At 44.0% G+C, this 25,180-nt stretch overlaps 1 protein-coding gene across 3 annotated transcripts in view; it reads left to right on the top strand.

The window, feature by feature from the left end:
- Positions 1 to 25,180, top strand: part of SNTB1 (syntrophin beta 1) — a 115,673-nt gene that overhangs the window by 65,561 nt on the left and 24,932 nt on the right. For all 3 annotated transcript variants that reach the window (XM_061605825.1, XM_061605807.1, XM_061605816.1), the window contains exon 3: positions 18,787 to 18,994. In XM_061605825.1, coding sequence (XP_061461809.1) covers positions 18,787 to 18,994 — 208 coding nt within the window. The remainder of the gene's footprint in view (positions 1 to 18,786; positions 18,995 to 25,180) is intronic.

Here is a 25,180-nt window from a genome sequence, read left to right as displayed (position 1 = left end):
AGTGTGGATGGGTGCCGTTAAGGGCGTGCACTGTCCCTAAGTCACCTTTCCTAACTTGAATGGTAGTTCTAAATCATTATTTAATTGAATTTATATCCCATCCTTCCTCTTGAAGTAGCCCAGAGCAGCAAGCTTGGCAACAAATCAATTTAACGAAACAAAACAAAAACAGTATTCTAAGAACAGTTACAGTTAAAACATTATAAAAGCAGTTACAGTTACAGACATTCTTTCATCCGTCCAGTGATCTCAGGATTGCCAGGAACATCCTCCTTCAGCCATCAAATGCCTGGGTAAACAGGAAGGTTTTCAGATTCCTCCTAAAAGTCAGGTATGATGGAGACAGATGCACTTTACCAGGAAGGACATTCCACAAACGGGAGCCACCACTGAAAATAACCTTGTTGTTGTTGTTGTTGTTACGTGCCTTCAAGTCAACTACGACTTATGGCGACCCTATGAATCAGTGACCTCCAAGAGCATCTGTCATGAACCACCCTGTTCAGATCTTGTAAGTTCAGGTCTCTGGCTTCCTTTATGGAATCAATCCTTCTCTTGTTTGGCCTTCCTCTTTTTCTACTCCCTTCTGTTTTTCCCAGCATTATTGTCTTTTCTAGTGAATCAGGTCTTCTCATGATGTGTCCAAAACATGATAACCTCAGTTTCATCATTTTAGCTTCTAATGGTAGTTCTGGTTTAATTTGTTCTAACACCCAATTATTTTTCTTTTTCGCAGTCCATGGTATGCACAAAGCTCTCCTCCAACACCACATTTCAAAGGAGTTGATTTTTCTCTTACCCACATTTTTCACTGTCCAACTTTCACATCGATACATAGAGATCAGAAATACCATGGTCTGAATGATCCTGACTTTAGTGTTCAGTGCATTTGAACACTCTTTGTATTTGAGGACCTTCTCTAGTTCTCTCACAGCTGCCCTCCCCAGTCCTAGCCTTCTTCTGATTTCTTGACTATTGTCTCCATTTTGGTTAATGACTGTGCCAAATGACTGTGCTGAGGTACAAGTTCAATGTCCTCATTGTCAACTTCAAAGTTGCGTAAATCTTCTGTTGTCATTACTTTAGTCTTTTTGACGTTCAGCTGTAGTCCTGCTTTTGTGCTTTCCTCTTTAACTGTTTAATCAGCATTTGTTTCAAATCATTACTGGTTTCTGCTAGTAGTATGGTATCATCTTCATATCTTAAATTATTTCTCCCTCCAATTTTCACACCTCCTTCATCTTGGTCCAATCCCACTTTCCGTATGATATGTTCTGTGTATAGATTAAATAGATAGGGTGATGAAATACACCCGTCTCACACCCTTTCCGATGGGGAACCAATCGGTTTCTCCATATTCTGTCCTTACAGTAGCCTCTTGTCCAGAGTATAGGTTGCACATCAGGGCAATCAGATGCTATGGCACCTCCATCTAATTTTATTGCCGAAAATAACCTATCATGTGTCAGTGCCAAGTGTGTAGCCCCCGGTGGCGGCACCAACAACAAGGCCTCATTTGCGAAAAGTAAACAAATTATTCATCAAAGAAGGGCACCTGGAAATTTAAAAAAACATACCTTTTAGACAATTCTACTTCTAAACAGCAAGTCTAGCTGTTTATGTAGTGTATGGTAATTGTGGCAATGAAGCCTATTCAACACACTGGATGAGCTGGGGTACTGGCACAGGATGATAATAAGCATTCCAACTGCTCCTGGAAGAAAGCTGCCAATGTTATGTTTTGGTGGAGGATCTTGTGCTATGGTGTGAGTGGGGGGGGTGAGGTAGGAGCACAGTGGCTAAAGGAAATGGGGCCAACAAGGCAGTGGGCTGGAAAGCAAGAATCTGTAGGAGCAACGGGTGGTGCAGAAAACAGGGAGGTAAAATAACACCATTTTGCACCAAAATCTCATAGAGGGCTTTGGAACAGGAAAAGAGTATGTGCTGTTGATCAAAAACAGACAGCCCAAGGGAGAGGGTTAAAGATGCAGACTCCAGACCAGTGGCGGCTGGTGGCTCCATGTCAATGGGGCAGTGGAATCCGCTCCAGGCTTTAGGCTGAACTTTCAAGGAGCTGTCCTTGGACGTGTGTACCTTGGACAGCTCCTTGAGAGTTCGGATTAAAACCCGGAGCGGATTCCCCTGCCTCACTGACATGGAGCCACCAGCCACCACTGCTCCAGATCTTGATAGGGCCAGGAGCTAAAGTTCACCAATTAATTTGAATAGCCTTTGCCAGTGTGGTGTAGTGGTTAAGGTGTTGGGCTACGACCTGGGAGACCCGGGTTCAAATCCCCACATAGCCATGAAGCTCAGTGGGTGACTTTGGGCGTCACTGCCTCTCAGCCTCAGAGGGAGGCAATGGTCAACCCCCTCTGAATACCGCTTACCATGAAAACCCTCTTCATAGGGTCGCTATAAGTCGGGATCGACTTGAAGGCAGTCCATTTCCATTTTTTTTTGCCTAGAGGCCTTCCACTTGCAAGGGAAGTGAGAAAGACAAGCCAGGGAAACGGGCTGTGCGTGAGCCTTCGATGGCTCTTTGCATTTGCTCCCTCGTGCTAAAAATAGGGTGAGCTTATTGACCCTTATTGAAAAAATGTGTGGGACCAGCTGCATCAACACCACATGGCTGCTCAAGCAGGATTGTCTCTTTCACAGTTGCTAACCAAAAACCAATGAGGTCAGGGAAAGGGGGGAGAGAGAGAGACAGAGAGTAAAAGGAGACCTCCCCCCCCTTTTCACATCAATGGGCCTTTTGTTCCTATCCGGTACAGAGGCTTTTAAAGAAATTGGCTGAAACTGCTGTGGCTTTCAACACTTCTCTGTCTGAAGGGGCTCAAAAGCTGAAGTTTTTCCATTTGGGGAAGAGGGTACGGGAGGAAAAAAGCAGCCACTTTCCAGTCTTTGCCAGCGGCACAGCTAGATCTCACAAGTCCTTGTGGCAATCCTTGGCTCGTGCCCATTTTTAATTTGCAGTCCTTTCCCCAACATTCCTCACTCCCATGCCCACACCCCCTTAACACCGTGTCCTCCCCAAGCAGAGACTTCTGTCCTAGACGGATGCCAAGGAGGTAGAGGTGGAGCCTTCTTCCTCCAATCCATGGCCCCATCTGTACTATATATCTCAAGCAGTATCATACCACTTTAAATAGTTGTGGCTACCCCCAAAGAATCCTGGGAACTGTAGTTTGTGATGTATGTTGAGAGTTGGTAGGAGACCCCTATTCCCCTTACAGAGCTAGCTGCAATTCTCAGAGTGGTTGAACGATCAGGTCACGTTCACATTGTACATTTATTCCACTATTATTCCACCTTAAACACTCATGGCTTCCCTAAAAGAATCCTGGGAAGTGTAGTTTGAGAAGGGTGCTGACAGTTGATAGGTGACCCCTGTTCCCCTCACACGGCTACAATTCCCAGTGTGGTTTAACAGTCAGTCCGTCTTCCCAGAGCACTCGGGAATTGTAGCTCTGTGAGAGGGATAGGGGTGTCCTAACAACTCTCAGCACTCTTCACAAACTACAGTTCACAGGATTCTTTGTGGGAAGCCATGACTGTTTAAAGTAGAATAACAGTGGAATAAATGTATGGTGTGAATGTGGCCTCAGTTCCTCTTCCCAGGGAATTCTGGGAATGGTAGCTCTGTGAGGAGAATAGGAACCTCCTATAGGAACAAACAAGCTGCCTTATACTGAGTCAGACCATTGGTGCATCTAGCTCAGTTCTGTCTATGCTGACTAGTAGTGCCTCTCCAGGCTTTCAGAGAGGGGAGCCCTATCTGGAGATGTTGGGGATTGAACCTGGGGCCTTCTTCGTGCAAAGCAGATGCTCTACCATTGGGCTACTGCCCTTTCCCAACTCTCCCATCTTTAACAACTCTCATCATCCTTTAACAAATGACGGGATTCTTTGGAGGAAGCCATGACTGCTTAAAAATGTACAATAGTGCTTTAAAAGTATAATGCAGATAGGGCCCATCATTGAGGCGATTGCCATGGATAGAGCCAGGCCTGTTTTCCTCAAATCATGGCACTGTCCTACTCTCCTGCTCTTCAGAACTGACCATGACTCCCAAGACTTGGAAAAGGATGTAAGTAGAGACTCCCTCCCAAGTGTGAGGTGGTGCTCTGAGGGGATGATCTGTCCTCGCATGCAATGCACGCTGTCATGAACAGCCTTCCCTATTAGCAGGAAACAAGTTGTTTTGAGTCTCCCACGCATTAAGGTGGGTTATCAGTTCTTCTGGTGTTTTATTTCCTGTGGAAACTGAGTTTTCAATTGATGTTCTCTGGTCAACATCAGACATCATGGAAAACCTTGCTCGATCCTGTATTTCCTCCCCAGCCCTACTTTCCCCCCCCAAATGCTGAAGCTAAGCAGGGTCAGGTCTGGTCAGTGCCTGGATGGGAGACCGCCTGGGAACCATATGTAAGCCACCTTAGATTTCTATCATGAAAAGAAAGGCGTGGTATAAATGTAATAAATAAATAATAAATAAATCAGCACAAGGTCTTGCCAAAATCCTTTAAGAGACTCCTGTAGTTTATGTAGCTATTCCAATCCAGATCAGAATATAACTGCAGCCGTGTGATGGTGATGATGGTTAAAATACTGGCAGCTCCAGCGTTTACAAGATTTACAAGCTTCAGCTGTGATCCCCTTTGGGTAGGGAATACTCCCTGATCCGTATGTTCTCTACTTTCTTCCGTCTGGAAACATATGTCCTCACTGTGGGACGCTGTGTGGATCTAGAATTGGCCTCCACAGTCACGTAAGGACTCACCATTAAAAGACCATATTTTGGAAGACAATCTTACTCAGTCACGAGTGACCGCCAAGAAGAAGCCTTTTACCTTTCCTTGGGGGCATGAGGAATCATCACAGTAAAGTATAGGACAGAGGTGGGGAAGCTTTGGCCCTCCAGGTGTTGCTGAACTACAACTCTCATGAGCTTCAGCGAGCATGGCCAATGGCTAGGGTTAATGGGAGTTGTAGCTCAGTAACATCTCGAGGGCCAAAGCTTCCCCACATCTGGTATGGGAAGTTGAATTGTGTAGAATTGCGATCACACCCATTCCATACACTTAAAACAATTTCATTCCACTTTTAACAGTCATGACTCCCCCCCCCCCAAATCCTGGGACCTCTGAACATCAGTTGCTGAGAATCACAAGTGTGGAGAGCAAAGTTGCACTCAGGTCCTGCTTATGTGCTTCCCATAGGTATCTGGTTGGCCACTGTGAGGACAGGATGCTGGACTAGATGAGCCTTTGGCCTGATCCAGCAGGGCTTGTATGTTTTTAAGGAACCGGCCATCCTGATGCGCGAACTCCTTATACCAGGCTCTGATTACAATATTTGGAGCTGAGAAGGGTTTTTCTCTCAAGCTTAGCTGCTCCACGTTTGGTTTGGTTTTTAGACCATATCCTCGCTTCCCCTTGCAGAATGTGGCTTATCTCCAAAGTACCTTCAGTATGATCCCTTGTGCTCTGCATCAGAGATCCTCTGATGGGGCACTTCTGATGGTTTCCCACACCCCTGTGGTTTGGTTGGCCTCCACCAGGGACTGAGCCTTAGGCGTGGTGGGCCCTGCTGTGTGGAACACCCTACCAGCAGAGGTTCGGCAGGAACCCTCCCTCCCTTGACTATTAGATCTTGTCTGAAAATGGTATTATTTAGACAGGCCTTCACAATATGGTTTTTCTTTTTAACCAGCCAGGATCTACTAAAGCTTTATTGATGTTTTTAACTATGTTTTTAAATTTATGGATACTTCGACTTAGTGGAGGCAGTGGGGCAGTGGAATCTGCTCTGGGTTTTAGTCTTAACTATCAAGGAGCTGTCCAAAGCGCCTTGGACAGCTTCTTGAAAGACTGGACTAAAACCCAGAGTGGATTCCACTGCCCCACTGACATGGACCCATCAGCCACTGCTGCTGCTTTTACTGATTTATGTTGCATACCGCCTTGATATATTTTATGAAAGTGTGGGTTATAAATATTTCAATAAATAAATTGCCTTTGTTCAGTTATCCAAGAGCACCTTTGGGCATTGCGGAAGAAGGAGGGGAGGTAGAAGCACTGGGAAGATATGCAAGTTTCTGCTTCAGATGTTCTGCGCAGGGAGTACTTAGAAGGGGGACCCATCCAGGGAAATCTCATACATTGGAATCAAAATAAATGATTTGTGCAACCGATGCAAATCTCTTGCTTAATCTGCATAATGTTCTTGGCACAGAGCTTAAGTTTTTGTCTTGCGTCAATGCCCTGAAGCATACCATGCTGTTCCTATGAGAAGAGCACTGCTATTTTTGAACACAGTCCATAACATCCTCATACTCTTTCTAGTAATATAACTTGGTCATGTCCATAAAAGCAAAATCAGCTGGTAGACAGAGCCTACAGCTAAGCTATGTGCATAGTAATATATCTGGAAATTGTCTTTGATACAACTTTGAAGTACAGTTGTATCCATGTATGGGTATTAAAAAAATTTAGTTACCCCATCTGAAGTGGATCATGGTACAGTCACAGCGTGAAATAATATTTTAAAACCTGGTGAGAGAAAGAGAGAGTTGGGAAGAGGTTGTGGGGTTGCAGGGAGTGAGTCTGGAGCTCACATTGGTGGATCTCTATACATGGAACTTTTGCCTGTCAGAACCAGGTGTTCATTTGATGTGGGCAGGAGAACAGAAACTAAAGGTGTCATACCAATGGGCACTTTAGAAAATAATAACAGGGAGCCAGGATGGTTCTGCCTTGGACAAGAGAGTCTAATTGTAGTCATGTCTCCACTATGGGCTCAGGGTGGATGCCTGTATCTGCTAAGGGCTGAAGGTGTGCAGGCTGAGCTTGCATGCAAGGATGCAGTCACATGACTACTCTGTCATATGCTCAAGTTCCAATGTTTTTTTCAGTCTGCTTGGATATTTCTACTCTGTTACATGCCTGCTGACAGAAGCCTTTGTACTAATGTGAGAAACTCCTGTACCAGAATCCAGACTGTGCAACACCAACTCACATTTTAAAGTTGTGTAAATTGGCCCTTGTTATATGATAGAGAAGAAACCATGGCCAGACCCAACTTTTTAAAGTGTATGCTTTTTTTTTTAATTTGGACCCTTCTTGAATATCTGTAAACAAGCAAAAAGAAAACAACTTTAATTTCTGACAAATATCTATTGTCCCCCTGATGAGTGTGATGTGTAGGGTAGTATTCAGTGCTAGTCTTCCTCAAAGTAGACCCACTGAAGTTAATAGACATAACTAACTTAGGTTGGTTAGAGAGCCAGTGTGATGTAGTGGTTAGAGTGTCGGACAGAAACCCAGGAGACCAAGGTTCAAATGCTGGCTTGGCCATGAAGCTGGTTGACCTTGGGCCAGTCACTGTTTCTCAGCCTAACCAACCTCACAGGGTTGTTGTGAGGATAGAATTCGGAGGAGGAGAACCATATTTGTACACCATTCTGAGCTCCTTGGAGGAAAGGCGGGATATAAATGTAATAATAAATAATAAATGTAATAATAATTAAAAATAATTATTAATTTCAGTGGGTGTATTCTGAGTAGGACTTAGTTGGCTGCAACCCATAATGTTCTTTCTTGTTAATATTTTCTTTTTTGATTGCAAGGTTATATCAAAAAATCAGTTTTAAAAGAATTTAAAATAAAATAATTTCTATCACCTTTGATATAGGGCAGATCCCTGAACCTGAACTAACATTTGCAGGAAGGGATTCTGAGGAAGTGAGACAAATAGTGGTAACGAGAGAGGGAGTTCTAAGCTTAATGGACAATATAAAAACTGACAAATCAACGGGCCCGGATGGCATCCACCCGAGAGTTCTCAAAGAACTCAAATGTGAAATTGCTGATCTGCTAACTAAAATATGTAACTTGTCCCTTGGGTCCTCCTCCGTGCCTGAGGACTGGAAAGTGGCAAATGTAACGCCAATCTTCAAAAAGGGATCCAGAGGGGATCCTGGAAATTACAGGCCAGTTAGCTTAACTTCTGTCCCTGGAAAACTGGTAGAAAGTATGATTAAAGCTAGATTAACTAAGCACATAGAAGAACAAGCCTTGCTGAAGCAGAGCCAGCATGGCTTCTGCAAGGGAAAGTCCTGTCTCAGTAACCTATTAGAATTCTTTGAGAGTGTCAACAAGCATATAGATAGAGGTGATCCAGTGGACATAGTGTACTTAGACTTTCAAAAAGCGTTTGACAAGGTACCTCACCAAAGGCTTCTGAGGAAGCTTAGCAGTCATGGAATAAGAGGAGAGGTCCTCTTGTGGATAAGAAATTGGTTAAGAAGCAGAAAGCAGAGAGTAGGAATAAATGGACAGTTCTCCCAATGGAGGGCTCTAGAAAGTGGAGTCCCTCAAGGATTGGTATTGGGACCTGTACTTTTCAACTTGTTCATTAATGACCTAGAATTAGGAGTGAGCAGTGAAGTGGCCAAGTTTGCTGACGACACTAAATTGTTCAGGGTTGTTAAAACAAAAGGGATTGCGAAGAGCTCCAAAAAGACCTCTCCAAACTGAGTGAATGGGCGGAAAAATGGCAAATACAATTCAATATAAACAAGTGTAAAATTATGCATATTGGAGCAAAAAATCTTAATTTCACATATACGCTCATGGGGTCCGAACTGGCGGTGACCGACCAGGAGAGAGACCTCGGGGTTGTAGTGGACAGCACGATGAAAATGTCGACCCAGTGTGCGGCAGCTGTGAAAAAGGCAAATTCCATGCTAGCGATAATTAGGAAAGGTATTGAAAATAAAACAGCCGATATCATAATGCCATTGTATAAATCTATGGTGCGGCCGCATTTGGAATACTGTGTACAGTTCTGGTCGCCTCATCTCAAAAAGGATATTATGGAGTTGGAAAAGGTTCAGAAGAGGGCAACCAGAATGATCAAGGGGATGGAGCGACTCCCTTACGAGGAAAGGTTGCAGCATTTGGGGCTTTTTAGTTTAGAGAAAAGGCGGGTCAGAGGAGACATGATAGAAGTGTATAAAATTATGCATGGCATTGAGAATGTGGATAGAGAAAAGTTCTTCTCCCTCTCTCATAATACTAGAACTCGTGGACATTCAAAGAAGCTGAATGTTGGAAGATTCAGGACAGACAAAAGGAAGTACTTCTTTACTCAGCGCATAGTTAAACTATGGAATTTGCTCCCACAAGATGCAGTAATGGCCACCAGCTTGGACGGCTTTAAAAGAAGATTAGACAAATTCATGGAGGACAGGGCTATCAATGGCTACTAGCTATAATGGCTGTGCTCTGCCACCCTAGTCAGAGGCAGCATGCTTCTGAAAACCAGTTGCCGGAAGCCTGAGGAGGGGAGAGTGTTCTTGCACTCGGGTCCTGCTTGCGGGCTTCCCCCAGGCACCTGGTTGGCCACTGTGAGAACAGGATGCTGGACTAGATGGGCCACTGGCCTGATCCAGCAGGCTCTTCTTATGTTCTTATGTTCTTACCTGATAATCAGGCAACCTTTGAATATTGCCCATTGTACGTCAGGAGTTGGGGGCAGCTGCCCCATGTGGTGAGACAATGAATTGCAGGTGGCAGTTCCTCTGCCCCTGGACTGACTCTCCACGCCAAGCTGGTCATTGGTTCTTTCTGGGCAGGAAGAAGCATAAGAGGGCTTCCTGTTCCAGTTGAGCCTTTCTTGAGCAAACAGTGTTTATGAGCTCTGGTGTGTGGTTGTATGCTGGATTATTCTTTGGCCCTGACTTCTAGTTTGGTCCTGTCCTTTTGCCCTGTTTTCCTCTTCGGCCCTGGTTTTGCTCTTCGGCCCTGGTTTTGGGCTTCCTCCTCTCCCCTGCTTCCTGCTGTGCTCTTCAGTCTTGACTACTGGCTTGTCCTATGGCTTCTACTTTCCAGCTGTTGGTTCACCTCAGGCTGCTTGCTGCCTGTGGCCCAGCCTTGACATTTGAGTTCTCATGGCTAATAGCCATCTGAGAAACCAACCTTGAGAGCCCCTAGTCCTTGGGCAAGGTCCACAGCTGATTGGTAGAGCACAAGAAGGTCCTCGGTTCAGTCCCTGGTATTTTTAGCTAAAGGCAGCAGATGATGGGAAGGTCTCCGCCTGTGTTCCTGGAGAGCCACTGCTGGCCAGAGTAGACTATTGAGGACTAGATGAACCAATACTCTGACTTGGTATATAAGGCAGCTTCGTAAGAAAAGTCAGCTACAATTTACAAATAAATAGATTAGTGGATATACTCTACAGTCATCCAAGCTAGTGGTCATCACCCTTTCTTGTGGCAATCAGTTCCAGAAATTATATGTATCATGAAGTAATGCTCTCATAAGATATATCCCAGAAGGAGCACAGGGCAGCAAACAAAAACACTCTAAAATATCTTAAAAACAAAAGACTTTGAAACATATTAAAACAAAGCATATTTAAAAACATCTTTTAATGAAACAGCTTTAAAAACATCTTACAAAATAATTCCAATGTAGACACAGACTGGGATAAGGGCTCTGTTTAAAAGGCTTTCAGTAGGCGCCGAAAAGATAACAGAGATGGTGCCTGTCTAATATTTAAGTGAAGGGAATTTCAAAGTGTTGGTGCTACAGCACTAGAGGTCCACTTCCTATGTTGTGCAGAATGGACCTTCTGATAAGTTGTTTTCTGCAAGAGGCCCTCACCTGCAGAGTGCAGTGATCGACTGGGTATATAAGGGATAAGATGGTCTTTCAGGTATCCTGGTCCCAAGCTGTATAGGGCTTTGTACACCAAAACTAGAACCTTGAACTGGCCCAGTAGCAAATGGGCAGCCAGTGCAATTCTTTCAGCAGCAGGGTGACATGTTGGCGATACCCTGCCCCAGTGAGTAGTTTCGCCACTGCATTTTGCACCAGTTGCAGCTTCTGGACCAACCTCAAGGGCAGCCCCACATAGAGCACATTACAGTAATCCAGCTTGGAGGTTACCAGTGCATGGACAACAATGGTCAGGCTATCCCGGTCCAGAAACGGCCGCAGCTGTCTTACCAGCCAAAGCTGGTAAAAGGCACTCCTAGCTATGGAGGTCACCTGGGCCTCTAGCGACAAAGATGGATCCAAGAGCACCCCCAGACTATGGGCCTGCTTCTTTCAGAGGGAGTACAACCCCATCCAAAGCAGGCAACTGACTAATTATCCGAACTCAGGAACCACCAACCCAAAGTGCCTCCGTCTTGCTAGGATTCAGGCTCAGTTTATTGGCCCTCATCCAGCCCACCACTGTGTCCAGGCAGCAGTCCAGGGCTTGCATGGCCTCTCCTGATTGAGATGTTACAGAGAAATAGAGCTGGGTATCATCAACATATTGCTGACACCTCACCCCAAATCTCCTAATGACCGCTCCCAAGGACTTCATATAGATGTCAAACAGCATGGGGAACAAGATGGTACCCTGCGGCACCCCACAGCACAACTGCCAGGGGGCCGAAAGACTATCACCCAATGCTATTCTCTAAAAACAACCTTGGAGATAGGATCCAACCCACTGTAAAACAGTTCCTCCAATACCCATCTCACCAAGTCGGCCCAGAAGGATACCATAGTCAATGGTATCAAAAGCCGCTGAGAGATCAAGTAAGAATAACAGGGTCGCATTCCCCCTGTCCTAAGGCCAATTCAGTCTCATAACCAGGCCTGAACCCAGATTGAAATGGGTCAAGATAATCTGTTTCATCCAAGAGTACTTGCAGTTGCTGCGCCACAACTCTCTCAATTACCTTCCCTAAAAGGAGGGTATTTGCAACCAGGCAGTAGTGGTCACAAACCAATGAGTTCAGGGTGGGCTTTTTCAGGAGTGGTTAGATCACTCCCTTCCGTAAAGATGCGTTGGCCACACCCTGGATCCACTTGGTCATACCCCCTCAGCAAGCATTAATAAGCCAAGAAGGGCAAGGGCTGAGAGGACATGTTGCTGGCCGCATCATCACATGCACTTTGTCCACATCATCAGGCTGCATCTGCTGAAACTGATCCCAAGATGTTGCAGCAGATGTTGCACTGGACATCTCAGTTTTGCAGTTACTTATGTTGAATCTCATCTGCCATTCTGTTTTCTATTTAACCAGCCTTATTCAGATGTTTGGCCTGATTATGGAGAAGGGATGCTAAATAATGATAATACATTATTTATATTATATTTCATTTATGAATAGCTTCCCACAAGGCATCCCAAAGTGATTTTAAATATAATAACATAAAACCGAACAATTGCATAAACAAAAATAATTAAAACATATATAAACATAAAAACAGTTTAAAAACAACATCACATACGTAAAATCAATTCCAATCCAACTCCGATACCAACTGAGATAAAGATTTTAGCAGGTTCATTGAAAGAAGAGTATTTTTAGCAGGAGCCGAAAAGACAGTAGAGAAGGTGCCTCTCTGAAATGCAGTGGGAGGGAGTTCCAAAGAGTAGGTGCCACCACACTAAAGGCCCAGTTCCAACATCGTACGGAATGGACCTGCTGGTAGGATGGTTTCTGCAGGATGCCCTGGCCTGAAGAATGGAGTGCCTATAGGAAACCAGAGTATTTTGGAAGCAAAAGAAGGAATGCTGGGAAATTTCCTCTGGCAAATGGGACTGTACAGAAACAGGAATTTTTTTCTTGTGAGATTAGCCAAACAGTCTCTGAGAAAATGTGATATCATTCATGTGCATGGCCAAATTAGAGCAGAGCGTACATCATGGCAGCCATCTGATGCTTAAACATATCATTCCTTTGGGTTGGCATGGGCTTTATCAAAAGCCATTCCGGACGCAATGTTTGCATAACTGTGGTGGAGTATGTGAATAAACACAGCTGTGGCACTGCCTTAAATACTTCCAGGCAAGGGGGAATTAAAAAGGAAACTTTTATCACCAAATTACAGATAAACATAATGTTGCGTTTCAGGAGCCAGATGAGATGAGGAGCCAATTAGCCTTACGAAAGAGTGTGTCACATTTGAAGCAGTTTTGAATTGTCCTGTCAATTGGCACATGCTCGCTATATACAAAGCACAGCACATCAGTGACCACGGCTAGTATATCAGTGCAGTTTATATTGCCGAGTTAGGTCAGAAAATCTGTAAGGATACATCCACAACTAGAGGTTTGTTGAGGCTCAGATGGACTGATCTTCAAAATCTACAGAACAGCACAAAATGTCCTCTCATTACCTGTAGGAACTTAGGAAGCTCCCTTATACTGAGTCAGACCATCGGACCATCTAGCTCATTGCCTGCACTGACTGGCAGTGGGTCTCCAGGGTTTCAGGCAGGGTTTGCCCCCAGCCCTACCTGGAGATGCCGGGGATTGAACCTGGGACCTTCTGCATGCAAGGCGGATGCTCTGCCACTGAGCTATTTGTTGTCTCCCTCACTGTCAAAATTCCCATGGCAGCATTTGGGGCTTTGTAGTTTAAAGAAAAGGGGAGTAAGAGGCAACATGATAGAGGTGTATAAAATTATGTATGGTATGGAAAAAGTGGGCAGAGAAAAGTTTTTCTTCCTCCCTTTATAAGCTAGAACTCGTGGGCATCCAGTGAAGCTGAATGTTGGAAGATTCAGGACAGATAAAAGAAAGTACTTCTTCACACAGTGCACATGGAATTTGCCCCCACAGGAGACAGTGGTGGCCACCGACTTGGATGGATTAAACTAATCCATGAAGGTGAAGGCTATCAATGGCTACTCACCCTGATGGATATCTTCTACCTCCAGGATCAGAGGCAGTATGCTTCTGAATACCAGTTGCTGGAAACCGCAGGACGGGAGAGCGCTTTTGCGCTCAGGTCCTGCTTGTGGGCTTCCCATGGGCACTAAAATGACAGGATGCTAGACTAGATGGGCCACTGGCCTGATCCATCGGGCTCTTTTTTTGTAGTGAATATCTTAGGGCAGCAGCCTCTTTTTTTCTTTTTTTGTGCGTGATTATGCTGATTGTAGCACAAAATCATGTATGTTGATTGTAGCACAAAAATTAATATACTGATCTCGAGAAAAAACAATGCTTTTCTTTGAGTGCTCAAAGTGTTTTATGCACATTTGGACAGTTTCCATGTTTTCCTATCATTTATTTATTTGATTTATATCCCGCCCTTTCTCCCAGCAGGAGCCCAGGGCGGCAAACAGAAGCTCTAAAAACATCATAAATTTAAAACATCATAAAAACAGAACTTAAAATACATTAAAACAAAACATTAAAAACATTTTTTTTAAAAAAGCTTTAAAAACTATAATGCAAATGAGCTGCAGTGAGCATTGGTGTTGTAGACTGTCCTCTTCCCTCTCCTTTTATGCACAAGATTTGGAGATAAAAGACTTTCATTTTCACTTTTAAACAAACCACAACCAAATTTGGGAAACTTTTTGTGGTTCATTTAAATGCTAGTTCAGTGGTTCCCAACCTAGGGGCCGTGACCCCCATGGGGGCCACGAAGTAATCCAGAGGGGGCCACAAAGAGTAAAGAAATGAATTATTTATTAATTTTTTTAAAAAAATTCTTCACTCCCTGGACGTTGTCTGCTCCCCACTACCACTGCAGATGACACCTCCCCCTTACTCCAAACAAGAGGAATCGTAGAATCATAAAATAGTAGAATTGGAGGGGACCTATAAGGCCATCCAGTCCAACCCCCTGCTCAATGCAGGGATCCAGATCAAAGCATTCCCGACGGATGGCTGTCCAGCTGCCTCTTGAATGTCTCCAGTGTTGGAGAGCCCACTACCTCTCTAGGTAATTGATTCCATTGTCATATGGCTCTAACAGTTAGGAAGTTAGGAGAGGACTTTTGCTAAAGTGCCAGACCTTCTTTCAGGTGCACAGAGGGCAGGCATCTGCCTTTAAAACATGTGGCAGATACCAAAGGAGGCTGAGGGTGGAGCTTCCAGGAAGAAGAGGGGGTTACATCTCCTTGCACTGCCGCTGCTGACGATGCCCTTGCTCAGAATAAGAGGAGAGGGCTATTCGTGAAGCAAAAAGAAGCAAGGCTGCAAGGAAAGGCTGCTTTCCCCCTTCCTTTCTGGCAGCCAGCCTGCCTGCATTTCTCGGCTCCTGCTTTGCTGTCACCTCCTTTTAAAAATCATTCTTATTTGCGAGGCTACCCAGATCTTGCCTTCAGCCCAGACAGAGCCAAGGAGCAGTGAGGAAGCGCAGGACTTGCTCGCCCCCCATCTCTGAGGCTGTGTGTGTGCCAGCATCCCCACTTTCTTCCATCTACACTCTGCCCCTCCCAGTCTCTGTCTCCAAGATGCTGCGGCAGTTGAGGGCTTCCCCCGTCCCACATGCATGCACGCCTGCAGATCCTTGCAGGAGGGGCAGGTGTGTTTGTGTTTGTGTGTATATGCGCTGATCTGTCTTCTGCTCCACTTTCATTCCCCAAGTGCACGCTAACCAAGTCATCAGTTCTGATGATCATCTCAAGGCCTAAAAACACTAACCCCCTCTCCTCAACCTGTCTGTCCTTTTGTCTTCACAATCTAACATCTCCACCACTGCTACGTTGCTGCTTCTTGATGATGATGATGATGATTTTAAAAAAGGTCAGCAGGTTGGCTGAAGCTGGGGTCCACATACTTCAGCTGAAATGTATTTATTTAATTATTATTGCATTTATATTCCACCTTTCCTCCAAGTTGCTCAAGATGGTCACATGGTTTCTCCCCTTTCCATTTTATCTTTACACCAACCCAGTGAGAAAGGTCAGGCTGGGAGACTGTGTCTGGTCCAAGGTCACCCAGTGGGCTTCCTGGCTGGGTGGGAATTTGAACTTGGATCTTAGTCCAACACTGTAACCTACTGGTGTTGGAAGACAGGACTGTACAGACTGGGGGGGGATACCAGTTTGATTGGACCTTTGCATTAAGAAAAGAAAGCAACACCTCCCTGTCTTCAGGGAGCTTTTTATGGAAAGGGATATTTGGAGAGATGATTTTGCCACGCACCATTTTTTCAATTAACAGAGACTAACATTACAATTAGTGTGGGGGGCGTCACAAAATTTTTGGAGCTTACAAAGGGGGGCCCATACTCATAAAGGTTGGGAACCACTGTGCTAGCTCAATCACACAAGCCACGATCCTGGCTTGTTCACTAACTAAGTTTAAATAATTGTTAGTGAAGGGCAGAACAATTCAGACCTTATGTATTAAAACTCTGACGGCTTTGTCTTCTCTGCAAAGCACTGCTGGGGGTGACGAGCTCATTGTGTTGCACTTGCGATTCCTGCCCAAGCACATTTCTAACATAATTGAGACTCTCTTGCGTGAACACCCCTCCTCCCACCTCCTACTTTACCATCGCATCAAACATACACGCATGCATGCATGCACGTGGGCACACACACACACACACACACACACAGTCTTACTTTTCAGGGAAGAATTGGACAAGTTTCAAGTTGGTAGTGGAACCTAATATTCCAGATTCAGATAACAGAAAACCTGGTTCACAGGCCTTGCTATACACTATAAGTGATAGAATTATGAGGCCGGGGGTAACTTCCCTGGCTGCAGAGATTCTATGGAGTTTTTGGATCCTGTATAACTCCACATTTTTACCTCTCTTTAATAAGATTTTTTTTAAAAAAACACACAAAGAATCTACAGAAATTCAGAAGAAAAGAGCCCAAATAATTATAATTGGGAAGCTTGACTTTATAGAACAAGCACTCTTTGCTTCAAAACATGTGGGATTGTATCTAACTAAGCCCTACTCAGAGCAGGCCCATTGAAATTAATTGAACCTAAGTTAGTCATGTCTGTTAACTTCAGCAAGTCTACCCTGAGGTGGACTAGCACTGAATACCACCGATTAAACTGCAATCCTATACTTACTTCCCTGGGAATAATAGTCAGGTCTATAGGAATGAGATGTTATGGTGCCTTATTCCAGGGCATGTACCCACCATTGCATGTTCTTATTAGCAGTGCTTCTCCAGAGTCTCAGGATAAGGGTGTTCCCAGCACCTGCTACCTGATTCTTTGTAACTGGAGATGTCAGGAGCTGAACATGTGGACCTCTGCATGCAAAGCATGTGCTCTTTCACTGAGCTATGGTACCTTCCCAACTTTTTTGGTTTTGTTGATTTACCAGAATGTTTTAAGTGCCACCACTGGCATCAGTGGGAGGATGGCAGCTCCATCAAGCCCCCTCCTGTTGAGAATCCTACCTGCCATCAAGTCAGCTGTCTGAGAGAAGAACTGTGTGGCACAAGCTTCCCCGTCCCCCTAGTCTGGACAGTTGTCACCAGCTCTGCTCCTGCACCTGATCTCGGGAGGGAAGATTCAGGACAGACAAAAGAAAGTACTTTTACATGCCGCACATAGTTAAAGTATGGAACTCACACCTATTGGAGGCAACGATGGTCACCAGCTTGGATGGCTTTAAAAGAAGATTGGACAAATTCATGGAGGATAAGGCTATCAGTTACTACTAGATTTTTAATTTTTTAAAAATTAATTAATTGTTTTTAATGCCATATTTTCAATTTGTTGTAACCCACCGTGGGACCTTTGGGTGAAGGGCAGGTAATCAATGATGATGATGATGATGATGATGATGATGATATAATGGCCATGTTGGCTATATTCTAACCCTACAGTCAGAGGCAGCATGTTTCTGAATATCAGTTGCTGGAAACTGCAAGAGGGGAGAGTGCTCTTGTGTTCAGGTCCAGCTGTCCATAGGCTATCTGGTTGGCTGCCGTTAGCACAGGATGTTGGACTAAATGTGTCACTGGTCTGATCCAGCAGGTTCTTCATATTTTCCTATGGGGGGGAGGGACTGCTTTTTATGACATTGGCTGCAACTTTAAGAATTGGAACTTCACGTCCTTATGCCTGAGGTTGCTTTTCCCTCCTCCTTCCGATTCCTTCTTCCTTATGTATTACTTTTTTTAAGATTGTGAGCCTGAGGTTAGGGGCCGTCTTTGGAACTGAACAGACAGGCATTTTCTGCTATTGGCCCTGTACTATGGAATGACCTCGTCTCTTCCACACATGAAGCAGCAACCGTCAGTGGCTTCTGATGCTTTGGGGAAATTTTTGTCCAGGCTTTTCCTGACCCGGATAATTGGACCTTGTTTCCTGTCCCTGAATTCCTGTTTCATTTGTTTTTATTTGCCTTCATTCTACTGTTTTATTAGTTTTATGTTTTGTTTTTGTTTTAATGATAATTGTTTTTATATATATTGTACACCAGACTTTTAAGCTAATAAGCAGTTCATAAATGTTTTTAAATAAATCATTTTTTGACAGCCGCTCTGAGAGTTTTTTGGGGCGTAAGGGCAGAGTATAAATGCCTCAACGAACTAAAATAAATGAGACTGAGGATGAGAGTGGATGGCAGCCCTGAAAGGCCAATCTCTAGATCAGTGATTCTCATACTCTTTCAGTTTGCAGCACACTGTAAAACATAAAAAAAAAGTTTCTGGTGCACTTCGTGTACAAAATTAAAAAAATATATTAATATATTTTAAACTATGAATAAAAATAACTTAATAATATACTTTCATAATATTCGCGGCACGCCTAGCCACCTCTTGCGGCGCACTGTTTGAGAATCACTGCTCTAGGTTGTGTCCTTAGATTTACAATGTTGCAATTTGTATGGAACATGCCCTGCAGTGATTGTTTTTGCATTTATATGCCAGCAAAGCAGCTCATTGGATTGGGCTGCTTTGCAGTAATAAGTATTTTGGGAATAAATCTTAGTCTAGCCATTATCCTGATTCTGCCATTTTTCTTCTTCTTCTGCTCCACATTCTCCAGGCTTATTGAAGTTCATTCACCAGATGCCAAGCACACTCTGGTTCTAAGGAGTAAGGATTCAGCCACTGCTCAAGCCTGGTTCCACGCTATCCACTCTTGTGTCAGCGATCTCATTCCTAAGGTCATTTCGGAGGTCAAAGATCAACTGGGTAAAGCAGGAATTGCTGGAGGTCGAGAGTTGAGGCACCTGGGCTGGCTCGCAGAAAAGGTAATGGCAACATGTTCCTCATTTCATCTCTTCTGCACGTGCTTGAAACTGTTCAGAGGTGAATGTTGAGTCAGCTTTCTTTCAATTAAGTCCGTTTTCTTTCCACTTCTGCTTTCGCCGCCAGAGGCAGTATGCTTCTGGATTCCAGTTGCTGGGAATGAGGTGTGAGGAGAGTCCTGTTGCACTCAGGTTTTGCTTGCATATTTCCCATAAACCTCGTTTGCCACTGTGAGAACAGGAACCAGGACTAGAAGGTCTGATCCAGCAGGGCTCTTCTTATATTCTTAGGTAATCTTCATATACGTTCCATTTGTATTCCTTTTTTTCTTTGTGTTGGGGTAAGGAACCTCCAGCCCATGGGCCAAATGTGGCCTTCCAGACCTCTCTGTCCGGCCCTTGGAGCCATGCTCGGTCGCTCCAGGCCTCATCCCGCTCAAGTGCTTTTGCCTGGCTGGAATGTGTCCTTGTGTGTGTGTGTTCATTCGCACAAGGGCCTTTCACACAATTTTCATGTGTATACTATGTGAGGAGGAGGCTGTGACTGCACCCTCTGACCTCACCTATGTTGCTACACATTGAAGTGGAGCAGCTGAGTGCATACCACTGTATGTGTGTAAGTATTGCTCTTCAGACATCCCCCTGAACCTTATCCCAGCCCACATCTGTGTTGGTGTGTTTTAAGGTGTTTTTTTTTTTTTAAAAAAAAGATTTTTTAAAAAGCTGTTTCGTTTTTAATTTTTTAATTATTTTTTTAAAAGATGTTTTGTTTTTAATATATTTTATAGATGTTTTAGTGTCTTGTCGTTAATTTGCCTTCCTAGGCTCATTCTGGGAGGAAGGATATATATTTAATAAATAATAATAATAACCTGCTGCTGTTGAGGACACCGGCAGAATCAGTAGGGTGCTGCCCAACCCTCTGAACGCATTTACTGCACACATAGAAGGATGCATAAAGGGGCTATACTCAGAGCTTTATCTGGCATATCAAGAGACTGGGTGACATTTGTGTAGGAAGTTCAGAACTTGGAAAAGTTACTTTTTTAAAACTACAACTCCCATCAGCCCCAGCAAGCACGGCCACTGGATTGGGCTGGTGGGAGTTGTAGTTCAAAAAAGTAACTTTTCCAAGCTCTGAAGTTGCCATGTAATTGGCCCTGCCCAGGGCCCTCTTGGTTCCTTCAGATATTTATTGCCTGTACAAATGAATTTGCATACTGCTATTTCATTTAAAAACATCAAAGTAGTTTACAACAGCGACGACAAACACCACTGTACAGTAAAAGCCATTAAAAACACAGTGAAAACAAAGGTCAGTTATTGCAAGAAGACATCTTCTTCATTGTCTGCATAATCCTGGTGGAACAGAAAGGTTTTCAGCAGGCATTTAAAGGTTAAAACAGAAGGCGCCTGCTGAATCTCTGCTGGCAGACCATTTCAGAGAACTGAGCCGATGACACTGAAGGTTCGATTTCATGTCGATGTTAAATGAGCCTGGCCAACTTGGGGGATGACCAAGACTGCTCCTGCAGATGATCTCAGTGATCGAGCTGGGATATGAGAGTTCAAGTAGTCCTTAAGGTACTCTGGACCGAAGTTGTTCAGGGGTTTGTAAATTAATAGAAGGACCTTGAACCTGACACAGTAGTGGATGGGCAGCCAGTGCATTCTGAAGAGTTCTTTTTAGTGACTCCAAATCACCCTCACATCTGAGCATATTTTCGGAAGAGTTGCAGACTTTTTGTTTGGTACTGCTCTGTGTTTTTCTTTCAGCTTCCTGCCAAGTACTGAACTCTTCATAGCAGCCTTCACCACACTGGTGCCCGCCAGCTGCTGGCTGGGGCTGACGGGAGTTGTCGTCCAAAACAGCTGGAGAGCACAAGGCTGGCGAAGGCTGCCTGATACTCAAGCAGTATCCCATTCTTTACTAACATTTTGCAAAACGGATCTGTGGATCTCTAAAACGTGACGTTGTGCAGGGCAGCAGTTATTTTATTATTTGGGGTTTGCAGTTGGAGGTGGTGGTGGTATATGTAGTAAGATGATCCCATTGACACTTCAAGGTACCTCAGCTGTTGCTACTGCCTTGGGCCTCTGGACTCACCATCCTTGATTAGAAGCTTAGTCCCTGTGGCCATTGAGCTCTTTGCCCATGTAGGGCTCTCGGAGGCAGAGAACTTGGATAATACCCAGAACTGAAAGCTGATGCCAAAGTTTGATGCTTTCATAACACTTGGTAATGCTTGGGGGGGGGGAGAGTGCCCTTTGTGTGGTATGCATCTCGTGTTTGTAGTTCAGCTTCAAACAACCTGTGCCATTCTCCTTTTCTTGGAAGTCATTGCTGCTTATCTTAAAACGAAGCACCAAAAGTTACTACAAATAAACTAGGGTGTTGGTTTTGTTTGTTATTGTTGCAAGTGTACTCTGGGACTCCTGTGTGAAACTGTACAGCCCTTTGATCCTTAGCAAGTTGATGATTTTGTGCATTATTACTTTTTTTTAAAATCAAGTTTCTAGTTCTCATGACATCAAAGAAAATTTAGGCAGTTTTTGCTGTAAAGAGATCCAGCCATGCTGGATTGCTATGGTCTGTTCCTTTTAAACCCACATCTAGTCCTTCCCACTTACTCTTTTGTTTATGCAGAGTGGTTGTATACATGTGGCTACCATTTGTAACCTTAATATGGAGTGCTTATGATGCAAAAAACAGGCTGTACATGCAGCCATGCACAGGGGGAGTTTTCACCATGCCTCAGCTTCCCTAGATTTCTGATTAGTTGCATGTTTGTGATAACACAGGACACTGTGTATACATGGCTCCTCATGTGGTTGCATGTGCCTTCAGGAACAATGACAAATCACTACCCAAATGGTAAATGAAAAGTTGCTGGCCATAGATCACAGTTGCATTTGTAGGGTTTTTAAAAAATATATAAATGTTGCATGCACAGCGAGCTTTCATTTGGTAGTGGTCCTATGTAGTCACTGGTGTTATAATGCATGCCGCACTGGAAATGGAGGCAACTGACAGCTAGTAAAAAACATTGTATCTTATTTACAAATTGCTTGCTAAGTTACTTTTCAGTATTCCAAGTTAGACCTTGCATCAATATAGCCTAGTTGTGGCAGAAAAATTCTTTTTAATTAAGAATTATGTTGATGTTAATTTATTGGCTTATATTAACTATGGTTTGGCATTAGGATGGAAACTGATAGCTTTGCTTAACTATGGTTTGTTAGACCACCCCACTCCAGATGCTCACCAAGCTACAGAGGCACAAGGGAAGAGCAACTGGAAAACAAACCAAGCTTGGTAGAAATAAGCGGTGGCTTGTTTACTTGTTGAACAAACCATGGTTGAAACAAACCATGGCTTAGCATTATGTGTGAACACAGCATCTCTCTCTCTCTCTCGATCAATAACGTAGTCTAATTTTATAATCATAAAATGGAACAATTTTTCAATAGTTGCACAAGCATTGCTTCACTTCTCTCCCCTCCGTCCCCCAAAAAGCATAGAACATAACAAATCATCATAAATTCATTCAAATTATAGTTCATATGATTGCGCTGTGAGGCTCTCAACATGTGGAATGAAAAAAGGACTTGAATTTGTATCAACCATGTTAATTTTCAGATTTCTGGATGCTGAACTGGAGCTTGCTGCCCTCCCGCTAATAATCTTTATTCAACAGAAGCCTGTAGCTCAGTGGCGGAACACCTACTTTGCCTGCAAAAGAACCCTGCTTTAATCCCTGGCATCTCCAGTTGAAAGATAACTAGGGCATAGATACATAGGAAGCGGCCGTATATTGAGTCAGACCGTTAGTCCATCTAGTTCAGTATTGCCCACACTGACTGGCAGCTGCTCTCCAGGATTTTAGACAGGGGACATTCCCAGCCCTGCCTTGAGATGTTGTGGATTGGACCTGGGACCTACTGCACGCAAGGCAGGTGCTCTGCCACTGAGCTGTGGACCTTCTCTTGAATGGAATTACCTCCTGCCTGAGACCCTGAAGAGCGACTGCCACTCAGGATATACAATACTGGGTCAGATGGACAAGCCATCCCACATGGTGTAAGGTAGCTTCTTATGTTTATATTAGCCTAGAATGCTCTCAAGCAAAGAGAAGAAGAAGAAGAAAGGAACTGGTAGGAACAAACCTTCTTTCCCTCCCATCCCCCTCCTTTCTCAATTTTTAATGAGGCTCGGTATTAGTTGCCATTCTTACCTTCCCCAACGATTAGTCTGAAAAGTAAAAGCTTGCAACATGAACAAGGAAAACACTCTGCTAAGGTGCTGACCTTTTCTTTTTTGATAAGCTCTCATTTGAGAACGAGTCCCAGGACTAAACATGATTGATCCAACATCATGTTAGGGGTGGGTGGGGAAGAATTGGCTTGGACAGTAATGCGCAGCTAATGAGTTGTATGGTGTGAACATTAACCTCAGACCTCAGGTGATTTAGATGCAAAGCACACTGCAAGATCACCTTAGGGCTTTAAAAAGAAAAAAGAAAGACGTACCATGCTGGCACGTTAATTGAAGTGGGCCATTGAAACAGTGGTGCAGAATGCAGGTTTACTGCTTGTACAATGTAATCAACGAAGGGAAAACGAGCCATTTTCTGCCCATCCCTTGTTCTTTTGTAACTTTTTTTTTTTTTAGATGATTACATCGTGGAGAAAATTAATGGGCTGTGAAATAGGAAGGAGCACCAGAATGTTAGAAATAATTCGACAGTGGCTATGTTCAGCTGCAACAGTAAGCCATAGTTTAGCTATTTGAGAACAAGCCTGGCTGTCATGCTCCCCATCCAACTTCTTCAAGCTACAAGAAGATTGGAAGCAGTGCTTCCTTGTTTAAAAACTAATTTGTCACTACAGTAGGGCCCCGCTTTACGGCATTCCGTTTTCCGGCATTCCGCTGATGCGGCAGCTTTCAATTAGGGGAAATTCCCCGTTTTAAAGCCGCTTTTGCGGCATTTTCGTGCGACGCAACCCATTATAGTCAATGGGTTCCGCTTTATGGCGATTTCCACTTTACGGCAGGGGCCTGGTCCCTAACCCGCCGTATAAGCGGGGCCCTACTGTATGTTCTAACTAGGCCAGGTTGTGATTAGTTTAAGCTAGGATTTATTGAAACAAACTTACATTAGAAACTAGTAGTTTGAAGTTGACTTGTTTCCATAAATCATAACAGTAATCACAGTTGTCCACATTTGGACATAAGAAGTAACCACACTCAAAAATGGAAACGAAACCCTCTGATCTCCTCACAGCCACACTGGAGGGGGGGGTGAGGAATGCACATGTCCTGATGCTTTTGTACATCATACTAAACCATAGTTTAGTGTTACTGGCCAATGGCTCTGCTGCTAAAGGAGAGAGGTAGGGGAGTTTGTATGTGGATTTTCCATTGGCTAATGTTTGACTTAAGCTGCCAATCACAAGTGGAGAGAGTATAGCTTACAGCTATAGAATTCTTGGGTATTTTGAAGTCCTTCACCTCTCCAACAATGACTGAAAGTTTTGTGTATAATAACAACAGCCCCCAGGAGACAGGGTGGCTACAAATAACAGGGCCTTCTCAGTGATGACATCTTTTCACAGAACTCACTTTCCAGGCAGTGTTGTCAAATTCTTTTGTATCATGAATCTATTTGTTTTCTGGTTCATCTCATTATTTAGGCAGGCATTTACAGCCTAGAGCAGCCTTTCCCAACCAGTGTGCCTCCAGATGTTGTTGGACCACAACTCCCATCTTCCTGACCATTGGCAATGCTGGCTGAGGCTGATGGGAGTTGTGGTCCAACAACATCTGGAGGCACACTGGTTGGGAAAGGCTGGCCTAGAGACTACCCTTAAATCTGTTTCATACAGCTGCTATTTTTGGATTTGCAGTGCTCAGATTACGTACATGTGTGCACATCCACATACACATTATTTGCATACTTTATCTGTTTGTAAGCCACCTTGAGAGTCCCATTTTTGGACTATAAAGAAGGGTACAAATGTTAAAATAAAATAAAGGTGATGCCTTGCATATATGATTGAGCTAGACAAAAGCAAAATAATACATTTTTCCCTACATTTACAACAACCTCTTCCCCTCTCCTGAAGATGGATGCCCACACTCCAGGAAGGTCAGCTTGTTACACCCAGAATCTATTTTCAATGGCAAGA

Source organism: Rhineura floridana, chromosome 1, assembly GCF_030035675.1.
Source record: "Rhineura floridana isolate rRhiFlo1 chromosome 1, rRhiFlo1.hap2, whole genome shotgun sequence".
Classification (NCBI taxonomy): Eukaryota; Metazoa; Chordata; class Lepidosauria; order Squamata; family Rhineuridae; genus Rhineura; species Rhineura floridana.
This window is presented reverse-complemented; position numbering and strand designations above follow the sequence as displayed.